The sequence below is a fragment of the Pyrus communis genome, chromosome 14 (genome assembly GCF_963583255.1).
Source record: "Pyrus communis chromosome 14, drPyrComm1.1, whole genome shotgun sequence".
NCBI classification, from domain to species: domain Eukaryota; kingdom Viridiplantae; phylum Streptophyta; class Magnoliopsida; order Rosales; family Rosaceae; genus Pyrus; species Pyrus communis.
The window spans coordinates 1734068-1754998 of NC_084816.1; the positions used below are offsets into that span (position 1 = coordinate 1734068).

The window sequence follows — 20931 nt, forward strand, 5'->3', positions numbered from 1 at the left end:
CAAAGAGTTCATGAAAATTTTTACTTTTGAGATAATCTCTTTACTATATCTCATCTATACATGTACTCAAATTCATCCCCTTCTGTCTGTAATTGGTCATCATTCAACAAAGCCCCACACGATAACCCTCCAAATGTCACCACTTATCAAGGCCAAATTTTGTCCATGTTTCCAAGTTTACTTATTTTTCTTTCACCGAAATGAAAAAAAAAAAGAGAGCATATTTTCTGATAACAAAAAATGAAAAAGAAAAAAAAAAAAAAAGCATATTTGTTTTCAATGTTTTGGTTGCTCTTGGAATAAAGTTGTCGACCTCCAAAGTCCAAAGCTCTTTTCCTTCGGTATTAAGAAAGCCCCAAAAAGATAAGAGATCTTTAAGTGTGTCTGAAATACAGGCACATCAATATATGTTATTGTACAAGTAAATCGACATTTAAGGATAAAAAAAAATCTTTTTATTTATGTAATAACATATAATGTACTGCAACGCGTTATGAACATTAAATCAAAACATGCACCTACACAATACTAGTCACTCTACTACACACCAACCTCCGATTTACCAAGGAAACACAACTTTTCTTTTCTTCCCGGTATATAGGACGTATGATAGCCTATTTTCACCAATGCAAAACTTGATTGACACCATATGGTTATATGCTTAGGATTGAAGGCAAAATGTTATAAGGTCCACTTTGTATTATATTTCCATAATTCAACTGTTTATAATTTATTTGTTCGGTTGATAATAAGTAAGTTACCTAACAAGCCGAACAAAATCACAATTATACTTTTTGAACATGGAACAAGTTTCCAACAATAAAAAATATCGAGCAAGTTAAATAATAGAGACATTAGGCTATTTATCTAGAGTACTGTGCCGCTCTGTAACATTTAATTCAAATTATCTTATTCATAATGGAAAAACTTTCATAATACAAATATGCATTTGGTCAGTTATCTATGATATCGTGCCTATTTGTCGCGTCTAATTCAAATTATCTTAGTCGTGTGTGGATTTCATCATAAAGAGGTGCGTTAGGCCAATTATCTATAGTATTGTAGTGTTTTGTTGCATTCAACTCAAATTATCTTACTCATAAAAGATGAACTTTCATAATAGAGGCATGTATTTAATAAGTTATCTACATTATTGTGTTGCTTTGTTATATCCAATTCAAATTATCTTACTCGTAATAGGAGGAGAGTTTTCATGACACAAGTACATTGTCACATTGATGTCCCGTATTAATGATATTCTATAATCAGCTGACGTAACTTGATATTGTAAATGGGGAGCGAGATATAGTATATTTAATTTTTAATTTTCTCCTTTTATTTTATTATACAAAAAAGTATTTTATTTTTATCTCCTTTTGGCTTTTATATTTACCAAATTTTTCTGTAATTTCCTGCCCCCTCTATATATACCACCCTTTTAGCTTCTTTCTGAATAATCTATTTCTTCTCCAATTCTCTTATTCCCCTTCTCTCTCTGTGCGATCCCATCAAAACCCTAATTTTGATCGCTAAAAAGCTCAAATTCCCTCTGATTACTCTCTAAAATTCGAAGCTCGACGATCCGATCATCGTCAAACCGCCCATACAAAACCTTGCTCACTCCAAGTTTAGTTGCCGCAGAATTTTAATTTCCCCAATTCAGCCTCTGCTCTTCGATCAATTCTTGGTTTTCAGGGATTGATCGGGTTCCATTTCAAAGAGTTTCTCAATTGTGCAATGCTTTCAGTTCCAATATGAAGTTAAAAAGAAGGAGGGCGGTTGAAGTGGTCAGTATATTTCACCTATGGAATCGATTTGATTGTTTTATGCATATATGCGCATGATTTGTATGTGTACAAGAATAAAGTACTGGGTTTTCGCTATATTTTGATTTCGAGAAGTTGATGGTTTTGGGTTATGTTCTTTTTCCCCTTTTCTTTTGATTTATTTCTCTTGGTTGTTTAAATTATGATGTTTTCTCAATTCTCAGTGAGTGGCGCTTTTGTTGCAATTGCTTATTTGGTTGGTATTGGGTGTCTATCAATTTTTTGTTTTCGTTGGCTGTTTAACTAGGGATTGATACAAGATAAGAAAGTTTGAATTTTTTGCTCTTCTTATTGAATTGTATACACAATTCGGAGTACGAGAATGTAGAAATATTCAGCCTATTAAGTGAGATTTCTATTCTTGCATGACAATTGCAATCAATACTGGGAAGATTTTAGAGATGATTATTCATGACCAATCCAGTTGACTATATTAGTTTGATTATTGTTTTAGTGATCTTCTGCATCGAATATCCATCTGAATTTTATTTGTTTTTGTTGAAGTTGCTAATATTGAATTGTTGGGGGGGGGGGGGGGTGGTGTTTGGTCGGTCCGTCAGTCTCTCTCAGTGTGTTAACGTTCATGGAGCACATGTCATACATACATGACAGATTGTTATTGCGAAAAAGAAGTTTTAATCTTTTTATACGAAGGCAATATCTAAATGGAATAAGATTGATTGGTTTTGACATTTATGCTTTAATGGTGTGTAGAAAATATGTGGAAACTGGATAATTGTTACCGCAAGGTGAAGTTAGGAGCTAATCATTTTCTTTAAGATTTTCGCTATGCATTAAATTAAAATATGTGTGAAGTTAGGAGTTCGTTGTTTTCTGTGAGACTTTTGCTATGCATTGAAATATGTGAGACTTAGATTCATGAATTGTTTTGAAGTTATAAATCTAGTACATTCACATCACACAATAAAATTTTGCTCTAACAGATACTGCATTTAGCTAAAAGTGTGAGATGAAATTGTGAGTGCGTGAATGATCTTAATTCCTTGTAAGCATCTCTTTGAAGATGGCGCTCTTAACATTTTCAGTAAATAAACTATATTCAGTGAACTTAACCATATTATGTTGAGGTTCATTAAGGTCAATCCAAGCCACTTTTATCCATTCTTTAAAGGTACCACACAAGTGTGGCACTATTAACAACAAACCTTTTCCAGTGCCCTAGTTTTTTTTACATTAGTTTCAGTGTTGCTTATTTCCTGCAAGTAGTACGGAGATTTATAACAAAGTCATGGGGGGTAATGTGGGTTAAAACAAATTTCTCTAGGATGTGATCTTGTTTGCACTACGTTATATGTGCCCTTCTCATTATTTGCACTACGATGTATGTGCCCTTCTCATTGTTTGCACGCATTGTACATCCCTTCCTCATTGCACCTGAAGACCTTATTGTTTACAAATGATTCATCTCTTTCTGGTGTATTTGTTATGTCTCTGCTATAGTTGGGTACTAATTTTATATAAAAGCAATTTGGCGAGTCTGTAAAGTGCTAACAATTATTTGTACTTTTTGTTTGGTCTTGTTTTGTTTCAGCCTCCAAAAATTAGATCCTTCATCAATAGTGTTACTGCTGTTCCCTTTGAGATTATAGAGGAACCTCTGAAAGGTTTCATCTGGGAGTTTGATAAGGTGATTTTATAAACTTTAACTGTTGCATTGATACAGTTATTTACATGCAATATGATTTATATGCTTTTATTTCTGGTGCAGGGAGATTTCCATCATTGGGTTGATCTTTTCAACCATTTTGATTCATTTTTTGAGAAGCACGTAAAATCCAGGAAGGATTTGCAGCTTGATGATAATTTTCTAGAAAGTGATCCTCCTTTTCCGAGAGAAGCTGTTCTTCAAGTTCTCCGTGTAATAAGGATAATTTTGGAGAACTGCACAAATAAGCATTTCTACAGTTCTTATGAGGTAAAATTTCCATCATTCACCTCTCCGTCATTGGTGCGTAATTATTCCACCTAGATATATAATTATACCATTATTGCTTTTTGGGGTATTGTATATGAGATGAAGGCTTATTTTAGCTGGGTTGTGAATTTGTGATGATTAACAACTCTGATTATTGTGCATTTCATTGTGTTATTCTTTATTATATGCATGAGTCAATTTCATTTGTTTTCAATTCCTCCTTCTCGCATTCATTAATTTTATTTCTTTGTTTCATATGTTATTGCAGCAGCATCTTTCATCTCTGCTTGCTTGCACTGATGCGGATGTGGTTGAGGGTTGCCTGCAGACTTTGGCTGCTTTTGTAAAGAAAACAGTCGGAAAGTATTCCATTAGAGATGCTGCACTAAATTCAAAGTTATTCGCTCTTGCACAAGGTTGGGGGGGAAAAGAAGAGGGTCTTGGATTAATTGCTTGTGCAGTACAGAGTGGTTGTGACCCTGTTGCCTATGAGTTAGGTTCCACCCTTCATTTTGAGTTCTATGCATCCAATGATTCAACAGGTGACATCCCTGCTAACCAAGGATTACAAATCATTCACTTACCTAACATCAATACTCATCCAGAAACAGATCTTGAGCTTTTGCGTAAGTTAATTGCTGAGTACAAAGTACCCTCAAGCTTAAGATTTTCTTTATTGACAAGATTGCGGTTTGCAAGGGCTTTTGGTTCTGTAGCTACTCGGCAGCAGTATGCATGCATCCGCTTATATGCCTTCATCGTTCTTGTTCAAGCAAATAGTGATGCAGATGATCTTGTTTCTTTCTTCAACACTGAACCTGAGTTTATCAATGAATTAGTGTCATTGTTGAGCTTTGAGGATGTGGTTCCTGAGAAAATTCGAATTCTGTGTCTTCTTTCACTGGTTGCTCTTTGTCAAGATCGATCCCGGCAGCCTACTGTTTTGACTGCTGTCACATCTGGTGGTCATCGTGGAATCCTATCCAGTCTCATGCAGAAGGCCATTGATTTTGTCACCAAAGATACATCAAAGTGGTCTGTTGTTTTTGCTGAGGCTCTATTATCTCTTGTCACAGTTTTGGTGTCATCATCATCAGGTTGTTCAGCCATGCGTGAAGCTGGTTTTATCCCCACCCTTCTGCCTTTGCTTAAAGATACAAACCCACAACACCTTCATTTGGTCAGCACATCTGTGCACATTTTAGAAGCTTTTATGGATTACAGTAATCCTGCTGCTGCATTGTTTCGGGATTTGGGTGGTTTAGACGATACAATCTCTCGCCTACAGGTGGAAGTGTCTCATGTAGAAAATGGCTCAAAGCATCAAGATGATGATTCTGATATCATTGGGAGTAGTGCACAAGTAGTTGCAGGAACTTCCACAGAGTTAGACAACATGCAGCCTTTGTATTCAGAACCACTGGTTTCATATCACAGACGACTGCTTATGAAAGCTTTATTGCGTGCTATATCCCTGGGGACTTATGCCCCTGGAAATACTGCCCGTGTTTATGGCTCAGAGGAGAGTCTATTGCCGCAATGCTTATGCATTATATTTAAAAGGGCAAAGGATTTTGGTGGCGGGGTATTCTCACTGGCGGCAACTGTCATGAGTGATTTAATACACAAAGATCCTACCTGTTTTCCAGTCTTAGATGCAGCAGGCCTTCCTTCTGCCTTCTTGGATGCTATAATGGATGGTGTTCTTTGCTCTGCGGAAGCCATTACATGCATACCACAATGTCTGGATGCCCTATGTTTAAATACTACTGGTCTTCAGGCCATGAAAGATCGCAATGCTTTGAGGTGTTTTGTGAAGATATTTACTTCGAGAACTTATCTGCGTGCCCTGACCAGTGACACACCAGGCTCGTTATCTAGTGGATTGGATGAATTAATGCGCCATGCTTCCTCATTGCGTGGGCCTGGAGTGGATATGCTGATTGAGATCTTAAATGCCATTTCAAAAATTGGACATGGGGTTGATGCTCCTTACATGTCAATTGATCCTTTGGGCTCTTCTACTCCTGTTCCCATGGAAACAGATGGAGAAGAGAGGAATTTGGTCCTGTCTGATAACGGGGAATCATCCAAAATGGAGAGTTCAGAGCAGATTGTGGAACCACCTTCTGATTCGTCAGTGGGGAATGTTGAATTATTTCTTCCTGATTGTGTGAGCAATGCTGCACGTCTTCTTGAAACAATACTTCAGAATGTTGACACATGTCGTATATTTGTGGAGAAGAAGGGGGTTGAAGCTGTCCTGCAGTTATTTACCTTGCCCTTGATGCCTCTTTCTGTTTCAGTTGGCCAGAGTATTTCTGTTGCATTTAAGAACTTCTCACCACAACATTCTGCTTCTTTGGCTCGGGCAGTTTGTTCATTCTTGAGAGAGCATATGAAATCAACAAATGAACTCTTAGTTTCAGTTGGAGGGACTCAACTTGCTTTGGTGGAATCTGCGAAGCAAACTCAAGTTTTGAGACATCTTTCCAGTCTTGAAGCTATTCTATCTCTGTCTAATGTTCTGATGAAAGGGACCACTACTGTTGTGTCTGAACTGGGTGCAGCAGATGCAGATGTATTGAAAGATCTCGGGAGCACATATAGGGAAATAATTTGGCAAATCTCTCTGTGCAATGATGTCAAGTTAGATGAGAAGATCAATGCTGAACAAGAACCAGAGAGTGCTGAGGCAGGTCTGACTAATGTGTCTGGAAGGGAGAGTGATGATGATGCTAATATACCAATGGTGAGATATATGAACCCAGTTTCTATCAGGAATCAGCCCTTGTGGGGTGGAGAACGCGAGTTTCTTTCAGTTGTTCGCTCTGGTGAAGGTTTGCACCGTCGTAGTCGTCATGGGTTTACACGCATAAGGGGTGGAAGGACAAGCCGGCATTTGGAGGCTTTAAATGTTGATTCTGAATCTTCATCAACAATATCGGAGACATCTACTTCCCAGGATTTGAAAAAGAAAAGTCCTGATGTTCTTGTGATAGAAATCCTCAACAAGCTGGCTTCAACACTGCGTTCCTTCTTCACAGCTCTTGTCAAGGGATTCACATCACCAAATCGGCGTAGAGGTGACTCTGGGTCATTGAGTTTGGTTTCCAAGACTCTTGGAACTGCCCTAGCTAAAATATTTCTCGAGTCTCTTAGTTTCTCTGGGCATTCTACATCAGCTGGGCTTGATACTTCACTGTCAGTCAAGTGTCGATATCTTGGCAAAGTTGTCGATGATATGGTATCACTTACATTCGACAGCAGGCGGCGAACTTGTTATACTGCAACAGTAAATAATTTCTATGTGCATGGTACTTTTAAGGAGCTGCTTACAACATTTGAAGCTACTAGTCAGTTGTTGTGGACACTACCATACTCTGTGTCAGCATCAGGTATTGATCCTGAAAAGACAGGTGAAGGAAGTAAACTGTCCCACGGTTCATGGCTGCTTGATACTTTACAGAGCTATTGCCGTCTGCTCGAGTATTTTGTTAATTCTTCTTTACTCTTATCCACAACCTCTGCATCTCAGGCGCAGTTGCTTGTTCAGCCAGTTGCAGTTGGTTTGTCAATCGGGCTTTTCCCTGTGCCAAGGGACCCAGAAGTTTTTGTTCGTATGTTGCAATCTCAAGTTCTTGATGTGATACTTCCAGTCTGGAACCACCCTTTGTTTCCAAATTGTAGTCCAAGTTTCATTGCTTCTATTGTCTCGCTTGTCATGCATGTATATTCTGGTGTTGGAGATGTGAAGCAGAATCGCAGTGGCATTGCTGGAAATACAAACCAGCGATTGATACCCCCACCACTTGATGAAAATACTATTACCACCATTGTTGAGATGGGTTTTCCAAGAGCTAGAGCAGAGGAAGCTCTTAGGCGGGTGGAAACAAATAGCGTTGAAATGGCCATGGAGTGGCTCTTTAGTCATCCTGAGGATCCTGTGCAGGATGATGATGAACTGGCTCGGGCACTTGCTCTTTCACTAGGAAATTCATCAGATGCATCCAAAGCTGATAGTGTTGAAAAGTCTGTTGATGTGCTGGCAGAAGAGGGTTGTGTGAAAGCTCCTCCTGTTGATGATGTCCTTGCAGCGACGGTCAAATTGCTTCAAAGTAATGATACCATGGCATTCCCATTGACAGATTTGCTTGTGACGCTTAGCAACCGGAACAAAGGTGAAGACCGTCCAAGAGTTGTATCTTATCTTACTCAACAGCTAAAGAATTGTCCATTGGATTTTTCTAATGATACCAGTGCATTGAGTATGGTTTCACATGTTATTGCATTACTTCTTTCCGAGGATGGAAGCACAAGGGAAATCGCTGCAAGGTATGGTATTGTGTCTACTGCAACAGATATCTTGATGAACTTTAAGGGCAAAGATGAGTCAGGCAATGAGTTTCTTGTCCCAAAATGTATCAGTGCTCTTCTGCTTATTTTGGATAACATGTTGCAATCAAGGTCCAGAATTTCTGAAAAGGTTGAAGATACTCAAACGGGGCCTTTACCTGAATTATCTGGAGAGCTTGCGTCAATCCCTGCATCAGATACAGAGAAAAAACAGCCTATGGATGCCCATGAAAGAGATTCTGCCACGGCATTTGAGAAAATATTGGGGAAATCTACTGGTTATTTGACTATGGAAGAGAGTCATAAGGTGCTAGCAGTTGCTTGTGATTTGATAAAGCAGCATGTCCCAGCAATGATCATGCAGGCTGTTTTACAATTATGTGCTCGCTTGACAAAAACTCATGCTCTAGCATTAGAATTCCTTGAAAATGGAGGCCTGGCAGCTCTATTTGGCCTTCCAAGAAGTTGTTTTTTCCCTGGATATGATACTATTGCATCTGCTATCGTTCGCCATCTCCTTGAAGATCCACAAACACTGCAAACAGCAATGGAATTGGAGATTCGCCAAGCCCTGAGTGGAAACAGGCACGGTGGGCGCACTTCTGCACGAACATTCTTGACATCAATGGCACCTGTAATCTCCAGAGATCCAGTGGTTTTTATGAAAGCTGCTTCTGCAGTTTGCCAGTTGGAGACATCAGGAGGTAGGACCTTTGTTCTGTTATTGAAGGAAAAAGAGAAGGAAAAGGAAAAATCTAAAGCAGCAGGTGATGAGGCTGGATTATCTTCCAATGAGTGTGTGCGCATTTCTGAAAATAAGATACACGATGGATCTGGTAAATGCTCAAAAAGTCACAAGAAGATCCCTCCCAATCTCACTCAAGTGGTAGATCAGCTTCTTGAAATAGTCTTCAAATACCATTTCCCAAATAGCCAGGAAGACTCTGCGAATAACCCATCCGCAATGGAGGTAGATGAGCCCACTATGAAGGTGAAGGGTAAATCAAAGGTTGAAGAGATAAGGAAAGTGGAGTCTGAATCTGAAAGATCTGCAGGGTTGGCTAAAGTTACCTTTGTTCTCAAATTACTGAGTGATATTCTTCTTATGTATGTACATGCAGTTGGGGTTATACTTAAACGGGATTTAGAAATGACTCAATTGCGGGGATCTAATCAACCAGATGGTCTTGGACATGGTGGTATACTGCACCATGTAATTCATCGATTGCTTCCACTCACCATTGATAAATCTGCTGGACCCGATGAATGGAGAGACAAGTTGTCCGAAAAAGCTTCTTGGTTCCTGGTAGTTCTGTGTGGTCGTTCCAGTGAAGGGCGCAGACGAGTAATTATTGAACTTGTAAAGGCTTTATCCTTGGTTTCGAACTTGGATATTACTTCCACCTTATTACCTGATAAAAGGGTTTATGCGTTTGTTGATTTGGTGTATTCAATTCTGTCAAAAAATTCATCATCCAGCAACTTACCTGGTTCTGGATTTTCACCAGACATAGCAAAAAGCATGATAGATGGGGGAATGATTCAGTGTCTGACTGGTATCCTTCGGGTGATTGACTTAGACCATCCTGATGCTCCCAAAACTGTGAATTTGATACTCAAGGTGTTAGAAAGCCTAACAAGAGCTGCTAATGCTAGTGAGCAATACTTTAAATCTGATGAGACCAGCAAGAAAAAATCCACAGGGTTGAATGGAAGATCTGATGATCAGGTAACTGCCCCATCAGCTGATACAACTGTGGGGGATAATCAGAATGTAAGCAGTGAGCAGGGTGTGGGAGATATCGTACAGGTTGTTCAAGGGGATCAAGGAACTTCTCAAAGTGAAGCTAATCCTGATGGAAATCCAAACCAGTTGGTGGAACAAGATATGAGGATAGAAGTTGAAGGACCGCTAGCTTCTAATCCACCTATGGAGCTTGGGATGGATTTCATGCGTGAGGGGATGGATGAAGGTAATGTACTGCACAACACTGATCAAATTGAGATGACTTTTCGTGTTGAGAATAGGGCAGATGATGACATGGCTGATTTAGAAAATGACATGGGTGATGATGGCGAGGATGATGAGGATGATGACGAGGGAGAGGATGAGGATGAGGATATAGCAGAGGACGGTGGTGGCATGATGTCTCTCGCTGATACTGATGTGGAAGACCATGATGGTACCGGCTTGGGTGATGATTACAATGATGAAATGATTGATGAAGATGATGACGATTTTCATGAGAATCGTGTCATAGAAGTGAGATGGAGGGAAGCCCTTGATGGGCTTGACCATTTGCAGGTACTTGGACAACCGGGAGCTGCAAGTGGTCTCATTGATGTTGCTGCTGAACCTTTTGAAGGTGTTAATGTGGATGACTTGTTTGGTCTAAGAAGGCCGTTGGGTTTTGACCGCCGGCGTCAGACAAGTAGGTCTTCCTTTGAGCGATCTGTTACAGAAACAAATGGATTTCAACATCCTCTCCTTTTAAGACCATCCCAGTCTGGGGATTTGGTCTCAATGTGGTCAGCAGGTGGAAATTCATCCAGGGATTTAGAAGCCCTGTCATCAGGGAGCTTTGATGTAGCTCATTTCTACATGTTTGATGCTCCTGTTCTACCTTTTGATCATGTACCAGGCAATATTTTTGGTGACCGCTTGGGTGGTGCAGCACCCCCACCGTTGACTGATTATTCCGTAGGTATGGATTCATTGCAGTTATCGGGGCGAAGAGGGCCAGGTGATGGTCGATGGACCGATGATGGCCAGCCTCAAGCAGGTCCTCAAGCCGCTGCTATTGCACAAGCAGTGGAGGAACAGTTTATATCACAGTTACGCAGTCTTGCTCCAGCTGATATCCCTGCTGAACGACAGTCCCAGAACTCAGGAGTGCAGGAGAAACAGCCAGATCTCCCTCCTTTAAGTGATAGTCAAGTAGCAGTGGAGCGTGATGACAGCCATGAAAGAAATGAAGATCAGCATCAAGTTGGGGTTGATGAAACAACACATCAAGTTAACTCAATTTCTGACGCTGCTCCCTGTCAAGAACAAGTCAATCCAGAATCTGTAGTTGAAGGTGCAGGGGAGTTCTTACAGGTACCTGAACCAATGTCAATTATGCCACCTTCAACCAGCAGTACACCAAGCGATAGCATGGACATTGGTGATGGGAATGGTGCTGCTGGTGAGCAAGTAGGGTCAATGCCAGGTTCTGTCAACTCGTCTGCAGAAATAAGTGCTGGTTTACAATGTGAAGGGTTTTCTGCTGTGCCTCCTAATGCCCATGATGTTACAGTGGAGGCTGTGGGTTGTGATAGATCCTCAAGAACAGAGGGGCAGGTTGGTAATGTGCCTACTCCAGGTGATTCTCATACTTTTTTGGTGCCAACAAATATTGATGTTGATATGAATTACATTGGTGAAATAAATGAAATTGGCCATCCCGTGCCTGCTTTTGAAAATCGTACAGATGAACCATCAAGGGAAAACACAACTGTTGCTCAAGAAGCTAATCTGGCTGAACAAGATTTGAATAATGAGGCTAATGGTGCTAACGCAATTGATCCAACCTTCTTGGAAGCTCTACCTGAAGATTTGAGGGCCGAAGTTCTTGCTTCACAGCAAGTTCAGCCCGTTCAACCTCCATCTTATGTGTCACCTTCTGCAGATGACATTGATCCTGAGTTTTTAGCAGCCCTTCCTCCAGATATCCAAGCAGAAGTTTTGGATCAACAAAGAGCACAACGGGTTGCACAGCAGGCTGAGGGACAACCGGTTGACATGGACAACGCTTCAATAATTGCTACTTTTCCAGCTGATTTACGTGAAGAGGTTTTCATCTGGAACTGCATCTTTCATGACCTTGGTTGTAATGATTATTTGTCTTACATATGTAATTTTTCTCGGTCCAGGTGCTTCTAACTTCTTCAGAAGCAGTTCTGTCTGGATTGCCTTCTCCATTGCTCGCTGAAGCCCAAATGCTAAGAGACCAAGCAATGAGTCATTATCAGGCTCGCAGCCTTTTTGGGACGAGCCACAGGCTAAATAACCGGAGAAATGGATTGGGTTTTGACCGGCAGACGGTGATGGACAGAGGTGTTGGAGTCCCTATTGGCCGGAGGGCAGTTTCTGCTCTTGCAGACAGCTTAAGGGTTAAGGAAATTGAAGGAGAGCCGCTCCTGGATGCTGATGCATTGAAAGCCTTAATTAGGCTATTACGATTGGCGCAGGTAAATCCATATTCCAATTATGGGTAATTGGAATGCTTATAACTGGTTATGAAAGTTTTATGTTTATATATTAGTTGAAATATGAATTTTAGATTTTCTTTAAAAGAATTTATGTTTACTATTCAAGTGTGAAGCTTTTGTTGATGGGAATAATATTCTGTAAAGGACCTCACATGAAAAAATTTCGGTTTGTTGAAGAGTAGAAAAGTGAGTGGGATATATTTTCTCAATTTTTGCTTTGAAAGACTTCAAATATAACACATTATTTGAAAATCACATGTATACATGCATGTACTACATAGAGTCTCATACAATCATTCATTAAATGACTATCTTCTGCTAACATGAAGCTTTTTTTTTTTTTTTTTTGGGTGTGGTTAGCCCCTTGGTAAAGGACTCTTGCAGAGGCTCTTGTTGAACTTATGTACCCACAGTGTTACACGAGCAATCTTAGTTCGTCTTTTGCTCGATATGATCAAACCCAAGGCTGAGGGCTTAATCGGTGGATTAGCAGCTATTAATTCCCAAAGGCTTTACGGTTGCAATTCAAATGTTGTTTATGGTCGATCACAGTTGTTAGATGGTAAGTCATCTGACATGCCAACAGTTATCTGCAGTATATTTGTTTCTTCGATTTATGAACTAACAATTTGTTTGCTTTTTCTTCATTTTCAATAGGTCTTCCTCCCTTGGTGCTGCGTCGAATTCTTGAGATCTTGACTTATTTGGCCACAAATCATTCTGCTGTGGCAAATATGTTATTCTTCTTTGATTTCTCTGGTGTTCCTGAGTCATTAAGCCCCATGCATGTGGAAACCAAGAAGGACAAAGGCAAGGAGAAAATTGGAGAAGCAGGATCTTCAAAAACTTCTGGAAACACCCAGGATGCTGACATTCCCCTGATATTGTTCCTGAAGCTCCTGAACCGACCTCATTTTGTACACAGCACTGCTCATCTTGAGCAGGTACAACCTACTCTATGGTTAACCAGTTTAAAATGACCTCGAGCAGAGATTATTTTCTATTTGTATATTTAATTAAAAGTGTAAAGTCCCTTGTTAGTTGTTAGATATCCACATATCTTCAATGATGCATGAGACCTTATCTGAATTTTAAGATTGGAGTAATTCAATTGTTTGTAATGTCCGACTTGTCAACCATTCTGGACAAAACCTAGTACCTGCTCCATAACTTTTTCTCTTCTTAAAAATTTAGAAAATAACTAAGTATATGGTAGAGAACTGCGTACTGCATGCCATATCTCTTGTTGTACATGTGGAGTCATAATCTTGATTATTTTATTGCTAAATCATGTCCTACATCATGATCCGATTCCTTCTAAAAAAATTTATAGTTCAACACCATCTCATGTTTCTTTTTTTGGGTGCTACAGGTCATGGGCCTGCTTCAGGTTGTTGTGTATACTTCAGCTTCAACATTAGAGGGCCAGTCTCAATCTGAGGGGGCAGATAAGCCTGTTGGTGAAGCATCAGGAGATGGTCAAAAGGGTCCTCCTTTGGAATCAGAATCTGGTCAGGGAGATAAGCCTGTTAGTGGTGAATCATCAACTTCAGATCGAAAGAGGAGTACGGATACATATAATGTTTTCTTGAAGCTGCCAGAATCTGATCTGCAGAATCTTTGCAGCCTTATTGGTCGTGAGGGGTATTATTAGCTCTCTAATTCTTACAATTTTATTCTTTGAACGTTTGTGCAGTATTTTTGTAGATCAACCGTTGTGACTTTATACGAGTAGTTGCTCCCTTTTTATTTGCATGTCCTCTGCCAACGTATTAGACCCGCCACTCATTTGTTTGTCCTACAATATATGAACTATGTTTTTATGAGTGTCTAATCTGAGTCCATTTACTTGATTAGGCTTTCAGATAAACTTTATATGCTTGCTGGTGAGGTCTTGAAGAAGTTGGCCTCAGTTGCAGCGCCCCATCGAAAACTTTTTGTCTCAGCACTGTCAGAACTAGCTCATGGTTTGAGTGCCTCAGCTGTTGGGGAGCTTGTCACTCTCCGGAACACACATATGTTGGGTTTAAGTGCTGGATCAATGGCTGGGTCAGCAATCTTACGTGTATTACAAGCACTTTGCTCCCTCACTTCACCTAGGGCTAGTGAGAATTCAGGACTGGAGAATGATGCGGAGCAGGAGCATACCATCATGTGGAAGCTAAATGTTGCACTTGAGCCACTGTGGCAAGAATTAAGCAACTGTATAAGTGCGACTGAAACAGCTCTGGGTCAGAGTTCTTTCTGTCGAACCATGTCTATAGTAAATGTTGGAGACCATGCACAGGGTTCTTCATCTCCTCTCCCCCCTGGAACTCAGAGGCTCCTGCCTTTTATGGAGGCATTTTTTGTTTTATGTGAAAAGCTACAAGAGAACCACTCTACAATGCTGCAAGATCAGGCGAATATAACTGCAAGAGAAGTCAAAGAGTCCTCTGGAAACTCAGATCCTTCAACTACTAAGTGCCACAGTTATGGGGATTCTCAGAGAAAGCTTGATGGTGCTATTACATTTACAAAGTTCGCTGAGAAGCACCGCCGGCTTTTAAATGCTTTTATCAGACAGAATCCAGGTTTGTTGGAGAAATCCCTTACTATGATGCTGAAGGCACCAAGGCTAATTGATTTTGACAACAAGAGAGCGCATTTCCGGTCAAGAATTAGGCAACAGCATGAGCAACATCTCTCTGGTCCTCTGAGAATAAGTGTTCGGCGGGCTTATGTTTTGGAGGATTCTTATAATCAGTTGCGCATGCGGCCTACTCATGACATGAAGGGACGATTAAATGTCCAATTCCAGGGGGAAGAGGGTATTGATGCTGGAGGTCTGACACGAGAGTGGTATCAATTACTGTCGAGGGTCATATTTGACAAGGGGGCATTGCTTTTCACCACTGTAGGAAACAATGCAACTTTCCAGCCAAACCCTAATTCTGTCTACCAGACAGAACATCTGTCATATTTTAAATTTGTGGGCCGTGTGGTAATTCTTCTGGACTATTGACTTTTTGAAACCGGCTTTATAAATCTGTATTAAATTTCTCTTTAACATTTGCTGCTCTGATAATTCATTCAGGTTGCAAAGGCACTTTTTGATGGGCAACTTTTGGATGTTTATTTCACTCGATCCTTCTACAAGCATATACTTGGTGTAAAGGTGACTTACCATGATATAGAGGCTGTGGATCCTGATTACTACAAGAATTTAAAGTGGATGTTAGAGGTTAGTGTGCTTTTGATCACACACTGATTTTTAAGAGTTCCAAGGTTGGATTGGAATGGGTTTCGTTGTAGGTTCATATCTTGTTAACTGATCTAAGATGTAGTGGTATTCTAAACTTCTGTTTCTGCGTGGATTAAGACTCTCAGTTCCTTTATTGTGTACGTTTCTTTTAATTCTAATTTTTTTTCTCTCGTGTCCAGAATGACGTGAGTGACATTCCTGACCTGACGTTTAGCATGGATGCGGATGAAGAAAAGCATATCCTTTATGAGAAAAACCAGGTGTTTGAATGTCAACTTCTGATTTATATGTAACTTTTTATTTCTGTTTTTTCTTTTTGAAAGCTTATGGTTTTTCACGTAGTGTTATTATAGTCTTCCTTAGATGCTATCAGATTTTCATTCAGTGCTATAACATTAAATTGAGCTCATGGGTTTGACTAATGTTGTACTTGTTTGTTGTGTTGTCCCTTCTTTCTTCCTTCTTGAAAAGGTTACTGATTATGAGCTGAAACCTGGAGGAAGAAATATTCGGGTTACAGAAGAAACGAAGCACGAGTACGTTGACCTTGTAGCTGAACATATCTTGACAAATGCTATCCGTCCTCAAATTACTTCCTTCATGGATGGGTTTAAGGAATTGGTCCCGAGAGAGCTTATCTCTATTTTCAATGACAAGGAGCTTGAGCTACTCATCAGTGGTCTTCCAGAGATTGATTGTGAGTTGCATTTTAAATGAGCTTATAATTTAATAGATATGATATTTTGCTTCTGTTGTGGTATCTGAATGGTAACATTGTCGTTGCAGTGGCTGATTTGAAGGCCAACACCGAGTACACTGGCTACACATCAGCATCTGATGTTGTTAAATGGTTCTGGGACGTGGTTGAAAGTTTCGACAAGGAGGACATGGCGAGACTGCTGCAATTTGTGACTGGAACATCAAAGGTAACTGTTTGTACTACAAAAGAAATATGAAATAGTGTATATACTTCTCCATATCTGCTGGTTCACTACTAAAAGGGATATTATATGGGCTTTTGTACTTTCTGATAATGTACGACCCCCCTTTTCCCTTGGCCGATCCCCTTTTTCCAACAAACCAACCCCGCCCTTTATAATGTTCATAACATTTTTCACAAGTTCCGTTGAAAGGGTGACTTGCATTGTTTTTACCCTGTGCATTTAACCTTGATATCAGTTGTCTATAGACTCCATAGATCATTTTCATTTCCTGTGAACATGGTTTTTGACAATGCGCATATTGTCTCATTGAAATTTGCCATTGTATAATGATTGGAAATGGCTTGTGTAGCTGATGATTTAAATGTTTGCGATTTTCAGGTTCCATTGGAAGGTTTCAGGGCGTTGCAAGGTATATCTGGTGCTCAGAAATTTCAGATTCACAAGGCTTATGGAGCTCCTGACAGGCTGCCCTCCGCTCATACATGGTTAGTGTAAACATAATTTGCTTTGGTTCCGTCTTACCTTACAAAAAATGTTCATTTCTTTGTCCCCGTCACATTCTCGTCAAGCTCGATGTGTCTAATGTGTTCCTATGTCTTTTCCAGCTTTAACCAGCTAGACCTTCCCGAGTACACCACCAAAGAACAGCTTCATGAACGATTGTTACTTGCTATTCATGAAGCTAGTGAAGGATTTGGCTTTGGTTGACAGAAAAGAATCTCAGCAGATATTGTTTCCTCAGCGTTCCAGTCATCGGTGGTATAGTTAGCATGTACATGTCAGTTCGACATCCTTTTTCTTTCCTTGTTTCGAATCCCTTTGCTAATCTTTTCCAAAATCAACTCAATTTAATTTGTGATTTTCACTCTAATTCTCCCCCATTCTTCGCGCAGATGAAAGAACCGGTTCTGAATTTTAGCTTCCAGAATTACAGCAACTTTTGGAGAAATCGAATGATGGATTTTGTAAAGAATTCCGAAACCATTATCTTACCGGAGGCCGGTAAGCTCCTCGTTGACACAATGGATTGAAATTGTAGAAATTCTTTTGCGGATTCTTAACGTGTCGGATAATTGGGAGTCGGTACAGATGGATGTGGATGGAAAATCTGTTCTTTTTGGTGTTTATATTAGATCTCTATTTAGATTAGTCAGTTTTCTTCACTTTCTTTGACCTGAATGTTTGGTAATAAGCCTAGGAATATGTATATGTAATTCCAGATGGTTTCTTTTGGATTTTAATTTATTTGAAGGCGAGAAGGTGATTCCAATTTTGCGCTCAGTTTTATTTGTGCAAATGAACATGCCCTCTAGCCCGTCGTTTGCGGGAGAAATTTACTTGACGGTGGCAGTATCCCAAGCCAATCTGCATTTGACGTTTGCTATTGGCAATGCATGCGTGATTGGTTTAGGATACTGCAACAATGTCATCTCTTGCCTCAAAGTTGTTCTAATGATTAGTCGGGTTTGTAACCATTTTTCAACAATGCAATATGCAAATGGGACGATATCATGGCCTAACCGGTCTCACTCACTACACCATCCACTCTGTTTTAAGCCTTTTTGCCAATATTATCCGTAATTTTCGTTGATTTTTGTAGGAAATTCAAGTTATCTACTTAAAATGCTTGATTTTCCATTGATATTTGATTTGAAATAGAGAGTAAAGGAGGGTTGAGAGAAGAAGGATAACACAATGTCATCGTATCTTAATAATGGCTCGTTCAATAGTGCGTTTGGAGTGGAGAATAGTTGTTTCAAGTAACCAAAAATGTTTTAGGTAACGTTTGACAGAAAACTAGAAAGTGATTATGGATTATAAAATCGCTTTTTAGTACTTTTGGGAGAGTACTTCTAAATACTTTTTCATAAGAACTTGTATTTTTCATCAAGAAAATAACTCGTTCTCTCCTCTACTTCCACACCCCCTCTCTTTCTAGACTTAGAATTGAACAAATCAAATCATAAAAGAGATGATGAGAGATTTTTTCCAAAGTGGGGTTTTTTATACTCTCTGTCATCATACATTTTAACATTAATTTACGTGTCAATATTATAAAATATTGTAAAAAAAACATAAAGTGTCAAATAGTTCATGAAAAGTTTCACTTTAAGAGAGTCTTGTAACATTTCTCATTAGATGAAAACCAATGAAGAAAAAATAATTAGAAGAGCAAAAAGAATAATCGGGGAGTGCGAAAATTGCTATTTGAAAAATAATTTTGTCATATTTTAACAAAAGCCCAACTAGCTCATAAAAAAATCTCTTACAACTTTTAAAAATAACAATTTAATTAGATAAGAGCAAATTAGTAAAGTAATTTGAAATGAAAAAGAATTGTGAAAGGAATGACGTAGAGAAGTTGTTGCTTCTTCTTTTTGAGTGTTTTGAAATATTAATTACTGATTTCTTTTTGGTATAAAAAAAATATAAAAAAATTAATTATCACTCGTCTTAGCAGGTGGCGAGAGGTTAATAGATTATAATGAAGGGAAAAAAAATATAAAAACTTGCAGGTAAAGTAGTTTAAAATATAAACTTGCATGTCCTTACTCTTTTCATCTTTCTCTCTCCTCTATTTTTTACATTTCTTTTAAATCGGACGAGAATTCTGTAATTTCGAGTTTCGACATCGTTCGTACTCGGGATTTTCTACCCTGTGATGAATATCCCAAATGTATTGCTTGTACTTTTGAGTTTCAGACATCTATTGTACCAGGGATCTGCTGCTTTGTTCATCCTAAATGTATTGCTTCTACTTTTGAGTTTCGAATAGAGGTTGGCATGCCCCGATTAGATCGGTTATACACCAAAATCGTAATCGAACCAATTACAATAATATCGACTTGGTCCTTTTAGCAATTTATGTTTCAACAAATCAGTTTCAAGAGCGTCCAAAGTAAGTTGAAAATAATTGACTCAAAATTGACTGTGATGTATTGATTCGATCATATATTCAAAACATAATGACGTATCACTTTTATATTGACAACATAACGATGAAATATCGATTGCTAATTGAACATGGATTGTTTTAGCAATTGAAATGGGTAAATTTGATTTTTTTTTCTGTTGATTTCTTAAAAAAAAAAAAAAAAAAAAAAAAAAATCCATAAGCTTCCACTCATTTTTCCCTTTCTAAGACAATATAATTTAGTAACTTAAAAATTCTCTCAAACTTCAAATCTAACATCTTCAGTTATTTTAGGGCTTCTTCTTTCAGCCACTGCCTCTCAACCTCAAAGATTCTCCTATTTTTCTAGTCTAAATTAAAATAGTAATATCGGTTGTATAAGAAGAAAAAGTTGTCAACCTAGTTCTTTTTAAGCTAGTTCAAACGAATCAATTGGTTTGGACAATTTGGTGGATTGTCGTTCACCTCCAATTATCACAATGTATTAGTCTTTTGGGTTGAAAACTTTTATGAAAGTCTTACGAGACAAAGAGAAGAGCATAACTTAAATAGATCGGATACACCGTTACGATGACGTTCTGATTTAATAACACAATGTTATATAAAGTAAAATTAATTTATGTACAGCTCGTTCTGTTGCTATACTGAGACGCCATATTGATAGTTTGCCGATCCATCTAAGTTGTTCTCCAAAATGAGGTGTCAATTATAAATTAGTTATAGCCCCCAAAATGAAATCAATAAACCCTGTTTAAACCCGAGATGAAGCTTTTTAAATTTAATATGCAACGGCCATATAAATGGAGTCCTGAACCATTAGGGTTTTTGCCGATGCCTTTCTCTCACCACAATAACAATTACCGACAGAAATCGATGCCATAGAACCTTGAAAGCGTCCGCCAACGGAGCACAACAACGTGACTCGCTCCTCGGCTCCATTTTTCTGCTCATCGAATTTTGTGAGTTCCTGAACTTTTTTTTTCATTTAAAATTTTCCTTTTTGGGGGGTTTTTAAGATAATTTATCCTGTAAAAATGGAGGATTTGGATTTAGTTTTAGTTTTTTCAGATGGGTTTTGGTTTTTCTCGTATATAGAGTGGAGATGTTTGGTTTCATCTGCAATTTTTTTAGTTTTTGATATGAATGTTGCTCTGCTGTTAAAACAGTTGCTTCGATGAGATGGAAATTGCTCTGATATTAAATTATCTTAATAATTTGTCCTATAACAATTGAGGATTTGGATTTAGTGTTCGTTTTTTCAGATGGGTTTTTTATTTTTTTGATATGAATGTTGCTCTGCTGTTAAAACAGTTGCTTTGATCAGATAGAAATTGCAGCCTGGGAATTCAAAGTTTGAAACAATGGCTCACAATTTTCCTGACGAAATCATACATGATATCCTGTTTAGATATTTATATTAGTTTGTCTAGGCCTTGTGAGCAAGCAATGTACAAATC

At 38.8% G+C, this 20931-nt stretch overlaps 1 protein-coding gene across 2 annotated transcripts; it reads left to right on the forward strand.

The window, feature by feature from the left end:
• Positions 1–1478: 1478 nt before the first annotated feature.
• On the forward strand, positions 1479–17834 carry LOC137714988 (E3 ubiquitin-protein ligase UPL1-like). 2 transcript variants are annotated; one of them, XM_068454181.1, is made up of 17 exons: positions 1479–1787; positions 3379–3474; positions 3556–3762; positions 4031–11483; positions 11592–11953; positions 12034–12351; positions 12733–12934; positions 13030–13316; positions 13745–14016; positions 14230–15355; positions 15449–15595; positions 15796–15876; positions 16088–16313; positions 16403–16542; positions 16939–17045; positions 17166–17338; positions 17454–17834. In XM_068454181.1, the coding sequence occupies exons 1-16, from the start codon at positions 1755–1757 to the stop codon at positions 17266–17268; spliced, it is 11160 nt and encodes a 3719-aa protein (XP_068310282.1). In that variant the 5' UTR covers positions 1479–1754; the 3' UTR covers positions 17269–17338; positions 17454–17834. The 2 variants fall into 2 exon arrangements, with proteins under 2 accessions (XP_068310282.1, XP_068310283.1); XM_068454182.1 differs by having other exon boundaries at positions 4034–11483.
• The last annotated feature ends 3097 nt before the right edge of the window (positions 17835–20931 follow it).